General features: G+C 46.5%; 1 protein-coding gene across 1 annotated transcript in view; it reads right to left on the reverse strand.

Moving 5' to 3' along the window:
- LOC119460783 (isocitrate dehydrogenase [NADP] cytoplasmic) overlaps positions 1–12767 on the reverse strand; it is a 36972-nt gene that overhangs the window by 10181 nt on the left and 14024 nt on the right. Inside the window, exons 2-4 of the mRNA XM_037721869.2 lie at positions 6777–6871; positions 5240–5405; positions 1858–2018 (exon numbers count right to left, since the gene is read on the reverse strand). Coding sequence (XP_037577797.1) covers positions 1858–2018; positions 5240–5405; positions 6777–6871 — 422 coding nt within the window. The remainder of the gene's footprint in view (positions 1–1857; positions 2019–5239; positions 5406–6776; positions 6872–12767) is intronic.

Genomic DNA, 12767 nt, shown 5'->3' on the forward strand with positions numbered 1-12767 from the left:
TTAGGCAAACTTTGTTATAAAGCATCTTGGATTAACACTAGATAATGCCAAAACAAATATTTTACCACACCAAATAAATCATTCAGTGCATATGTGCAGACAGTGTTCGGTAGGACAGAGCACTTTGTCCTGTGGTTCTCTTCCAGTGTCCTGTGTTGCACTGTTTAAAGCTGTTTAGTTGTTGAACAGCTTATTCCAATATTTAGCACATCACCAAAATTTCCAATTGGACATGGCAAGGAGCCCTTCAACACATTTGCTGTGACGTGGGCCACAGATGAGTCGCAGCAGTTACTCTCGCTGTGTGGCTGCGCCGGACGTTCTTGCAGTGCACATACTACATCTTTGCTTGAAATCGACGAAGAAAAACTTATTGCTTATGGTTTGACATGTTATAGTACCATTTCTCTGCACCTTGAGGAAGACTCAAAGGAGCACAACTGCTTTGAGTTGTGCTCGGGATGAGGTGACTCGGGACGGACCAGAGGAATAAAGTATTTACTCGCATAATGAACACACTTTTTTTCCCCGGCAAATGAGCACAAAGTTAGGGGGCTGCGTTCATTATGGGGGTGAAACTTTGAGCGATTTTTTTTCCGTGGCCACCTCTAAAAAAAGTCGCAGTTTCACCCGAAAGGCCAACCATCGATTGCGATAGCAAATGCGTAGACAGCTATACGAAGTGAGGATAGCAGTTTTATTGGCCGTATAAACTTGCAAACATTCGCCAACTATGTAAATTAACACGCATGGTGTCAGCGCGCACAGGCAAGCATGGACACATCACACTCGATGACCGTGGACATTCGCTGTCAAAATGCTGGCGTGAGCAAGCGTGGCAGCAATAGCGAGCGAAATGACCTTTGTGCCGTGTATTGCTTCAACGCAAACTGAGCGACGAGAACGGAGCACACACAAAAGTATAAGCCGCCGTAGCACCTAGACTCAGCCCCTGACGCAGATCGCTGTCAAGACAGGGCGCGTGCGGCCAAGCAATGTGCAGTTGCTGCGCTGCCCCCCTCGCTCCCCTCCCCCCAGCGCCATGCGCGCGACGAAATACGGCGCGTTTCCTCCCGGCTTTCCTCCCTCAAGCGCAGGAGATTGAGCTGCAATCGTCGGCGCCGACGGGAAAAATGTGCTTGGAGTGTCCATACGATTGCTATCGCAATAAAGATAGGGGACGTACGGTACGATTCGGCGTCTGATACAATCGTACCTGCCGGACGCCATATTCGACGCCGAATCGTACCGTGTTTTTCCTACTTTATGGCAGCAGGTTCAGGGTGCGTTCATTATGCGAGTAAATACAGTATGACAAGTGATCCGCCGGTGGGTCACCGTGCAAAGAAATTGGGACTTTTAGAAGTGCTGTCACAGTGAACGCGTTAAATCTTGTCCTTAAAGATACTGGCAAAATGTAGGTTTATGCTTCTCAAGCAGAACAGCTTCTAAGGAATCTTTTGTTAAATTGCAAAAATTGCTCTCACGGGACCTTTGCAGCAGGCTCTCAACGCTTTTACAGCGAGCGCAATTCTTCAGCATTTGCCAATGCAATATTTACCTCTCGCCAGCTATGAACAACTGGTTGGTCTTGGAGCATTCCTTGAATCATATAGAAACCACTGATATCCTGTTTAGCAAAATTTTAGAAAAATATATTTTGCAAATCGTTGCAGAAAGTTAGAGGAAGCTTGCATAGAATTAGAACCAAAGGAGATAAAGAAAAATAGACCTTATATTTGAAATAACCACATAACATTACATATTTGTACATGTTTTCAGCACTACACCTCAAGAATAAGGATTTAAAATATTTGGTCACAGACCCAAGAGAGAGAGAAGTCATTCCGCTCGTACCTGGTCACCAAACGCATGCCTTCCGATGATAATAGGCCGTGTCCAGCCAGGCACAAGACGGGGGATGTTTTTGCACAGAATGGGTTCCCGGAACACTGTGCCCCCAAGAATGTTACGAATGGTGCCATTAGGGCTAGGGTACATCTGCTTCAGGTTGAACTCTAATGCAGCAAAAGAGGTTCAAGGGAAAAAATATGTAAGAATCAGATACAGGCTCAAATGTCTGTATAAAAGGAAATGGTTAGTGGCATGGAATACAAATGCTTTCCTCCTTGACAGACAAAGAAAAAAAGAAAATAAGCATCGACTACATAAGCTGAGCAACCAGCTATGACCGCTGGATACATGATAACAGATTCCGCAAAACACTGCTTCAATTCATACACAACACAGGCCTCACAGCACACATATAACACACATATACACATCAAGAATTATGCCTTAATGGCAAGTCTTTATCGCAATAAAAAAAAAAAAAAATGTGCAGTGCAGTTTGAAGCCCCACACGCCATGATGCATGCTGGGCACAGCTGTCGCGATATGTAAAGGCAACATAAACTGGTGCAACAGCCACAAGGCAGAAGAGAAAGCTGTATGTAGGCCATCGTAGCACCACCTAGAAATACAGAAGGCAAATCTGTACCACCACACACTGTCTGCACAGTCTCAGCACAGTGAGTGGTATCAAAGGCCACTTGGCTGCTGCTATACCAGAGATGTCAGAAGGTGCAGCTGGCACACACACAGCTGTTGCATGCAGCTTCGTGCAGGCTAGTGTTGACATACCATAATACCCCTTCCATCTCCCTAGGCTGGCGTAGCAGCTGTGGAAAGCCATTCCTAGCAACTGTATGATGTTGGCTAGGGCCACATGAAGTCTGTGTGCATTTGCAGAGTCTCTGCCACAAAGGCCGAATGCTTCAAGGCGAGACGTTCAATCCAAGGAAGGTCTAAATGTGCAGCACCACACCACACTCTGCAACCCACTGCGCCTGTCATGCAGAAACAGCTAAGACATGTTTGGCTGTTTCTGAAAATTACAGGGCCTTCTGTCCCTTCCAAGCTTTTTGGCAATTGCAATTTTAGACTTCAGTCACCTTAACATACAATGCAACTCTTATTTATGTGCAAAGCTTGTCCATATAACGCCCCTAATACTTCTGTCCACTGTGTGCTTATACTGTGAATAATGGGTCATTTGTGCTAGTCCTAGAACATAGCAGCTGCATTTGTGCCTCAAAGCTAAATAAGCGGGTGAACTCCTTATGATTACACCACTGACAAAAGTCCAATAAATAGCATGACATTAAAACTCAAATTGCTTGCAGTTCTGTACGATGGGTGCACAGTTGTCAAGTCACCAAACCTAAAATTTCTGAAATGAACATGGCATGCTGTACAGGGCCCTGAATATTTCGTTGCGCCTGTTTGAAAAATGCTTTTGCGCTCACTGCTGCACTGTTCTTGCTCAAACTTTGTAGAACGTTCGCATTTCTGGGTCTGCTTCGTTCAGTATAACACTTACCACAGTTAACTGGCTGGTTTTTAAGAAAAGAAGTCTACATTTGCCTTCACTTATGGGAATGTGAACTGCTGCAATGACGGCAATAGGATAAACTTGTGTCGCCGCCTGCCGGCAGCTGCAGAAAGCAGCCGATCAGGGATGTTCGCAGGGTGATCCAGGAGTGGGCAACAAGCGCCAAACCTGCCTGACGGGCTACTTTCTGCAGCTGCCGGCAGGCGGCAACACAAGTTCATCCTATTGCCGTCGTTGCAGCAGTTCACAATCCCATCATCATCATCATCAGCCTATATTTATGTCCACTGCAGGACGAAGGCCTCTCCCTGCGATCTCCAATTACCCATGTCTTGCGCTAGCGTATTCCAACTTGCGCCTGCGAATTTCCTAACCTCATCATCCCACCTGACTTTCTGCCGTCCTCGACTGCGCTTCCCTTCTCTTGGTATCCATTCTGTAACCCTAATGGTCCACCGGTTATCCATCCTACGCATTACATGGCCTGCCCAGCTCCATTTCTTCCGCTTAATGTCAACTAGAATATGGGGCATCCCCGTTTGTTCTCTGATCCACACCGCTCCCTTCCTGTCTCTTAACGTTACTCCTAAGATTTTTCGTTCCATTGCTTTTTGTGCGGTCCTTAACTTGTTCTCGAGCTTCTTTGTTAACCTCCAAGTTTCTGCCCCATATGTTAGCACCGGTAGAATGCAATGATTGTACACTTTTCTTTGCAACGACAGTGGTAAGCTCGCAGTCACGATTTGGCAATGCCTGCCATATCCACTCCAACCTAATTTTATTCTTCTGTAAATTTCTTTCTCGTGATCAGGGTCCCCTGTGAGTAATTGGCCTAGATAAACGTACTCCTTCACAGACTCTAGAGGCTGACTGGCGATCCTGAATGCTTGTTCCCTTCCCAGGCTATTGGACATTATCTTTGTCTTCTGCATATTCATCTTCAATCCAATTCTTACACTTTCTTGATTAAGGTCCTCAATCATTTTCTGTAATTCGTCCCCATTGTTGCTGAATAAGACAATGTCATCAGCAAAAGGAGGTTGCCGAGATATTCGCCGTTGATTCTCACTCCTAAGCTTTCCCAGTCTAAGAGCTTGAATACTTCTAGACATGCAGTGAATAGCATTGGAGAGAGTGTGTCTCCTTGCCTGACCCCTTTCTTGATAGGTAACTTTATACTTTTCTTGTGGAGAACCAAGGTAGCTGTGGAATCCTTGTAGATATTTGCTAAGATATTCACGTATGCCTCCTCTACTCCTTGATTACGATTTAAGAAAAAAGTCCAAATTTGCCTTCACTTATGGAATGTGGATATGGTCCATCGAAGGGTTATTCTACGATGGACCATATCCACATTCCCATAAGTGAAGGCAAATTTGGACTTTTTTCTTAAAAACCAGGCAATTAACTGTTGTAAGTGTTATACTAAACGAAGCAGCCCCAGAAATGCAATCATTCTGCAAAATTTCAACAAGAACAGTGCGGCAGCGAGCGCAAAAGCTTTTTTCGAACAGGCACAGCGAAAGAGTCGGGACGGTATATAAGAACAGCTACTGGTCAAAGTTTTCACTTGTATACTTAACACTAATACACGGGAAGCTTGCATGATAGTATAGAAGAATAATTCAAACTTTAGAGTTAGCACAGAGTTATTTAAAACAGTTGGCACATGACAGTAAATAACTAGACTTCAGCACAAAACAGACCAAGAAGGAATAGATGCGAACAGGATGTATAATGTGTCTGTTCCTTTGTGGCTTTTTTTTTTTGCACCGAGATCTAGTTACTGTCGTGTACAAACAACTAGCCCAGCAACATGCCCTTGTTAATTGCAAAAACCTTTACCTTCTACCCTGGCCTCGTCAGGTGTAATGGTGGCACACTTGATTCCTACATTGTACTTTTTGATGGCATGTGCTGCATCATATGTCACCTTGTCGTCAGTCTTGTCGCGACTTGGAAGACCCAGGTCATAGTATTTGCAATCCAGCTTTAGGAATGGAAATATCAACTGCAAAATAAACACAAGGAAAGTCGCAAGTGAAACAATGATTTAAGTTAATTTCAAATATATGGCTTTCCAGCATAGATGAATGCAGTGAACAATGGCTGATGAAAGGACATTCAGGTGGTATAACTATTGAATATTTAAGTTCTGCATATACAGGTGTCATAACAAAATTGTAGCACTATTTCTGTCACTGCCCAAATGACCTTGTTGAGCATGCACTTGTTTGTATGCTTGTTTTGATCACGTTTGCGAAATCTTGACAATGTTTGTAAGCAGAACTCTTTCTGGAGTCGGTTACATATAAAGCAAAACATTTTTTTTTTAAGACATTCAATGGATAGTGATGCTGTGGTCGGTAGTAGTGGTAGTAATTGGACTGGAGAGTGCAGTGATGAGTGCCGAAGAGTGCTTGCAATGAGGAAGAGAGGAGCGGCAATAAGGAAGGCAGCAGAGGAAGTAATGTGGCGATTGGTTGGTAGAAGCAATGACATTATAAGGCGATAGGAGAATGCTACGCCGATTGGGTAATGCAAGGGATGACGACGTATGGTGAAAGGAGGGTATGGAGTCAGAGTGGACATGAAAGCTTCACTTAAATCAATTTCCACAGTGCACGGGATAAGCATAATTTTTAATTCACCAGCATTAGGAGTGCCAAAGTGGAAAGAAAGTGTGTGTGTGAAGCCAGTCACTTGGTAGAGGATGGGAGAGAGCTTAGAAGATCATCAGCGATCTAGAAGCCAGTTGGAGCTGGGAAGGAGGGAGAAAGAGCAGCACAGCTGTGAATAGGCGCTGCTCGAGAGAGAGGGAAAGGGCAGTGGTGCTGAAGCGCAGTTGCTTAAATCTGTTCCAAACCACCATCAATTGCACTTTGCTTCTCGCAGAGGCAGGATGATCTGCGAGGAGCTGAAATGACCTGCAAAGCTCAAGAGGTGTGACGCAATGCCCAATGAAATTCTCTCGCATTTACCACTAAAATGCCAGCGATTTTTTTTTAAATTCAGGTAATTCAAACTTCTGATAAACCTAACAAGAATATGTGGTACTTAAAAATCTGAATCAGGATGTGTCCATTGTTTGTCTTTTCCATAAGGCAAATTCCAGATGCTCATGAAAAAGGCAGGATGAAATGCAAAAAGTGCATTGTGCACATGCACATTTGGTAGTCACAACTATAGCTTTCCAAAGAGACTAGAACTGGTGAATGAATAAATAAACTGATTTCCCTTTTTAATAAAGGGGAGGGGTCGGGGAGGAGAGAGAGAGGCCTGTGTGCTCCAGTCTCAGCACCTTATGTTGCCAGATGTCCACCTATCAGTCGTTTAAGTTTAAGAAAGACAAGCTCAATGCTGCAGACTCAGTAAAACATACCTCTTCTTTAATCTTCTCCCATATGATCCTTGTCATCTCATCACCATCCAACTCCACCACAGGGTTCTGGACTTCAATCCTCTTGTCCGACCCATCTGAAAAAAAAAAATGAAAAAGAGATCATAAATATTGCATAAATAATAAAACGTGCCTGTAATTACATTAGCCAATGAATACGAAAAAAGAAAAAAGAAACCGAATGTAAAAATCACACACAAAGTCAGCCAGTGGGTTTCTCCACATAGCACGACATTTAAAAGTGAAGCAGTCAACCAGGGAACACGACGACCTTTTGTAACAGTTAATGCTGGCTAGCACTTGCTTTTAATAAGTCTTTTCTCAACCAGGACCTTCACCAGCTCACACAAGAATGCGAAAAACATGGGGCTTGCATATAAACACAAACGCGACCTGCACGCGCGGCCTTCCCATGCAGACACGTGAGCAACGGGGCAAAGCCGAACCTACGGACGAAAAAGGACAGCGCACACGTGCGTGCGTTTGTGTGTGCAAGAACACGTTATCGGCACTAAAGTAATAAAAAAAATATATCGCAGTTTCACCCGAAAGGCGAAGCATCAATTGCGATAGAAAATTAGTAGAGTTATACGGAGTAAGGATAGTAGTTTTATCAGCTGTATAAACTTGGACATGTAGCAGCACCAGCAACGCGCAGAACTGTTGTCGACGCCGTCGGCGTTTTGACAGCTTTCGCACCGATCACGAGAGCGTTGGTGACTGCTGCCGGTGCCTCTGGGGGCGGCTCAAAGGTTTTCGACGAGATCAGGGGCGCGATCTTGTACGCGTTCCAAAATGGAACGGAGGCGTTCCGTTCCATCGAGCCGCACACGATTGGTCAATTTGAACGTCGCGGTTGAAATTGGCCAATCGTGTGCGGCCTCAAGATCGCGCCCCAGAACGGGACACTCGTCGAGCTGCGTCGGAAGTTTTTACCACCTTCTCGCCTCGCAACGTTTTTATATAATTACGCATTTGGTGCCGCAGCTGAACGTCGCCTCCCCTCCCTAGCTCCCTCCCGGGCCACGGCCTTTCGCGCGACGGAAGAAATCGCGTTTGCTCTATATATAAGGTGATTGTAAAAGAGGAAGAGACGCTTAATTCTGCAGCCCTTCAGGGAGCACGGCGCAGAACGCGCGTTTGCTCTCCGCCGTGCCTTCGCTCCCCGTGAAATCGCGCGTCCCTCGCGCCCTTTCACTCGCGCATACAGCATAGGGCGCGCGGCGACGATTTCATCGCCGTTGACGTCATACGGAACCTCACGGCGACGGCAGAAATCCGCTTTGAGTGTCCATATAATTGCTATCGCAATAAAAGAGAGAAGAGAGAAAAAAAAAAAGAAAGAGCGGCGAAGAATTCAAAATGTCACAGGAAAAGGCACACGTCTTACCGAACGAAATTTTAACCACTCTCCCAACGCAGAGCTTGTTGTTCATGCCCTTTTTTTTTTAATCGACTGGGCTGGTTTACGTGACATGCTCAAGAAGTTGCAGGACCCCTTCAAAATTCACGCATTGTGTGCCGCTGTGGCACTTCGGTTTAAACAACGTGATCTATGCGTAGCGCATAACTATATTTTAAAAAAGGAGGGGGGGGGGGGGGGGAGGGCTTTGTACGCAAGTTCAAAAGAAACCGTAATTGTAAATTAATCTGCATTTTAGAATTAGTTCTAGAGCATTCATAACATTAGCCTTACCGTGCCTTGAAAGTTGGTATGGTCCTAGAGCCGGCAAGTAATAAAAAAAATGTGGTTGATCCCTCTTATATAGGAATCGGTATAGAACACGAAAGTGAAACGTGTCTTCACAGAAGTAGTGTAATGTTTATTGCACATTGATATATAATGTCTATTGGTGTTTTGTGGCTAAAGCGCCCTTAGGCGTTGATGCACCCACGCTGACGCCTGGTGGCACGTCTCCTCCATCACGACTACCAACGTCGATGACCATGAGCAACCGTCGTGCATATGGAAGCTGCACTACGCTGCACACGCTAGCACAACGCGAAAGACGAAGCACGTAACTGACACACTAATACAACGCGCAAGACAAAGCACGTAACTGAATCGTCACCGAGTCAAATCAGCGCGTACAGCGCGTCGTAATTGCAGCCTCCGCGATTAACTTCAGAAACATTTTCAGAGCTAATTGCGGAGGCCACGCTCCGCTGTGCTGAGTACGGTGAACGCCACCTAGGTGGCGTTGGTAGTGCTTCTTGATGCCAGCGTCCCTTCGAATGCTGGCATCGAGGCGTCGTAGTGCTGAGACCACCGAAGCGTTCACTGTCGGTGCGCGTTAGTGTCATAATGCAGTACTTCTCTTTTCTGCTCGTAGGCGGCGGCACCGCCCCGAGCAAGAGCGCGGGTACACGGAGGAGTGTTAAGCCCAGACCACACGTACAGCGGTGAGCACTGTTAGGGTGAACACGCGAGCGCGTGGCCGACGGCACTGTCAGCGCCCCGTTACGGTCATCACTGGAAACATTGCGCATGCGCATGACGCCTTCCGCGAAATAATTGTTCCACCGCACGCATGACGTCATGAATGCACTTGTTCGTCGTCTGCTAGCCGCATTTTTGTTTTCTAAGCCCATGCATCCTGCATTTTAAGATTTCTTTAAACATCTGTGCTTGAACAGAACAAGACAAAAAAACTTGTATATCTATGGGGGCGTGTCTATTCGTTCGCTTAAGTTGTTGTGCATGCAACGCCGTATATAAAACAACCAAACATCTTTCGCAGCCGTTCATTCTGTCGCCAGATCGTATTATGGCTAGGGTTCCCGATGATGAACGGCGCTCAATTGTCGATTTTTCCCTGAAAGGTTATTCCCAGCGGTATATTGGCGCTTTAGTTAATAGGCCCCTGAAGACTGTGAACAGGATAATTCAAGCCTACAAGTATGAAGGTCGCATTCAGGATGCACCCCGCGCGCCCCGCCCTAAAGCTACCACAGACGATGAAGACGCCCTCATAGTTGCAGCTGCTGTTCGTAACCCTTTCTTGCCAGCCCCAGCAATACGCGAGGACTTGGATTTGGACGTTTCGGACACCACTGTTCGACGTCGCCTGCGTACTGCGGGCCTTCGCAGTCGCGTCGCAGCGCAGAAGCCACTACTAACGGCGGCAAACAAGGACGCACGACGGCAGTTCGCTGAGCTGCACGAAGCATGGACATCAGAAGAGTGGGGTCGCGTCATCTTTTCGGATGAGTCGACGTTTTCGACGCGACAAGACCAAAGATTGCGTGTTTGGAGACTACCAGGCACACGGTGAGGCAAACTTCCTGCTTTGAAAAGCAATTGTTTTAGTTAACGTCACAATGCCACGCAGGAACGACCCGGACAACGTGCAAGGTGTTTCTGCCAGTGGGAGATCGAGTGTGAACGTGTGGGGTGCTGTTTCAAGATATGGTTTAGGGCCCCTGCAACGTATACGTGGACACTTATCGTCGGAACAATACTGCAACATTTTGAACGATGTGCTGTTGCCATATGCGAGCAGTTTATTCCCAGACGGTGATTACCTGTTCCAACAGGACCGGTCACCGATACACACGGCGCGGGCTGTCAAGGAGTTCCAGGCGGAGCAGCACATGCAGCTACTGGAATGGCCTCCTAAAGGAGCGGACCTGAATGTGATAGAAAACGTGTGGGGCCGTCTGAAAGCTTCTTTGGCAAGGAAGCCCCTTTATTCCGCGACTTCGGACCAGTTGTGGGCGCAAGTCAGCAACGAGTGGGAAAGGCTGAAAGCCGATCGGGAATATGTTCGATCACTTTACGACTCCTTACCGTCCAGAATAGCTGCAGTCGTTGCTGTAAGTGGTCACATGACTCGCTATTAGATTTGCTCATGTTTTTATATTTGTTCTCATGGTCTTGTTTAACTTGAATTGCAAAAGTGCAATTTTCTTGAATAAAAAGTTTAATAATTATCCCTCTTACACTCACTTTTTTCCTTCACGCGCCAATCTTCAATCCAGATGGACCTTGAAATGCAGAAGGTATCAGCTCAGCGAACAAAAAATGCGGCTAGCAGACGACGAACAAGCGTATCGATGACGTGATGCGCGCGGTGGAAAGAGTGTTTCGCAAAGCACATGCTGCGCATGTGCAATGTTTCCAACGATGGCTGTTACGCGGCGCTGATAGTGCCGTCGGCCACGCGCTCGCGTGTTCACCCTAACAGTGCTCACCGCTGTACGCTTGCGGACGCGCGTAAGCTCGCGTCTACGCGCCTTGCGGTTTCCGCGCCTAGCGAGGAATGGCGGTTTGCATCCACAAATACGCGCGACAGCGCGCGCTCACTGGCCTCACTTGTTTACACCTTGGTAGACGCCACTTCGTATTTCGTTGTTGGCAGAGCTTCAAAATGCTTCGATATCTATAAACGTAATTGTTATCTTTTTGTAGCTGTTAGATGAGCACAAAAAGTGAAGAAGAAGCACTTTCTTGCATGGTATAATTCTGCTGAACTGAGAGTTGAATGTACCGCGCCGTCGCTGCGTAGCCAGGCGCGCCTACGCAAGGCGGCCCAGGCGCGCGATAACTGAGAGGAGCTGATCACCTAGATCGCGCCGCGTTTCGCCGCGTACGAGCCGTGCCGCACCGTCTGCGCATGCGTTGGCGCGCGGACGCGAGCTTGCGCGCGTTTGCAAGCGTACGTGTGGTCTGGGCTTTAGATATATAAGGCGCGTCTGTGTAGCTCTCTGCAAATGCGTTTGTGGCGCAATGGGTTAAACGCTCGGCGATCTATCGTCGCGGACCGAGAGGTCGTGGGTTCGATTTCCAAATTTTCCATGTTTGTGGAACTTTTTCTTCTGGTTTCTTTCTTTGTATTATGTTCGTGTACATTGTAAGCTGACGTATTTCCGTGACGGAAATACGTCAGTGAAGTCTTGGTGGACCCCGGCATAAAACACTTTCGTGTTAAAAAAAAAATAAAAAAAAACGCGAAAGCTAATGTAGCAACGCCCCTATAAATCCCGTTTTATTATTATTATTATTATAAGTTAGTACACTAGTTCCCACGTTAGCTGCCCCTGAGCACGGCTGTGCCATGACAGACGTATTCGGACAGTCATAGCCTATTCGGAACTAATTAAAATTTTGTCAATAAAAGGATTCTACTACTAAGGGGACCAAAAGCTCAACACGGCATGTTTTTAAAACTGTACGAAAACGACCGAAACACGGAAAAGAATTCCGTGGCGTAAAGCCCACGATGCGGCGCTGGAGCTTGGTCTCCCCTAGAGTGACTCTAGTCTCCCCAGTGACTCTAGTCTCCCCGTCCCGACGTGGGTGCGGCCCGCGGCTTCGTCGCCTCCCTGAGAGGGGGCAACAGAGCTTCTCAGGACCTTCATTAAAGTTCTTTGTCTGCCTGTCTGTGGCGTAAACGTACGTACCGGCGCTACGTTTGCGCGCGAAATTCGAGAAGCGAAACTGAACATTATTTTCTCAGTTAGTATAACCAATTCTTTTCCGACAAATAAATGAAAACAGCCTCATTATCATAAAGTGAATCAGTGCCGGCCGCTCTTTGGTGTCCCAATAAAGACAGTTATCTCATGACTGGTCGAATTGACGCGTCGCAAGTACTACACGAACCTTCTGTAATGATCTAGACAGCAGAGCTTTAACGAGTCTCAGTGAGAAAATCGTACGCAGTTTCCTATCCACTACCGCGCAGTTATACCATAGTTTTAGCTTCGCTATCCCAAGTGAAGAAATTAGCAATTTTTTTCTTTTTTTTTTTACATATCGATGACAACTAGCGTAGAAATTACCACTTGATAGGGACGATTTCTTCTTATATAGCTACTCTACAATCGCACGCTCAAAGGCCATAAAACGCTTCGTCAACGTATGTCACTGCGGCGTAGCTGGCTTCCAATTCGAGCCGCCCATTCGACGTGCAAGTGAATCGCAGAATAAACACCCCGAATACTTTTTCAACAATAATTATGGTCTGGAAG

The sequence above is a fragment of the Dermacentor silvarum genome, chromosome 8, assembly GCF_013339745.2.
Source record: "Dermacentor silvarum isolate Dsil-2018 chromosome 8, BIME_Dsil_1.4, whole genome shotgun sequence".
Classification (NCBI taxonomy): Eukaryota; Metazoa; Arthropoda; class Arachnida; order Ixodida; family Ixodidae; genus Dermacentor; species Dermacentor silvarum.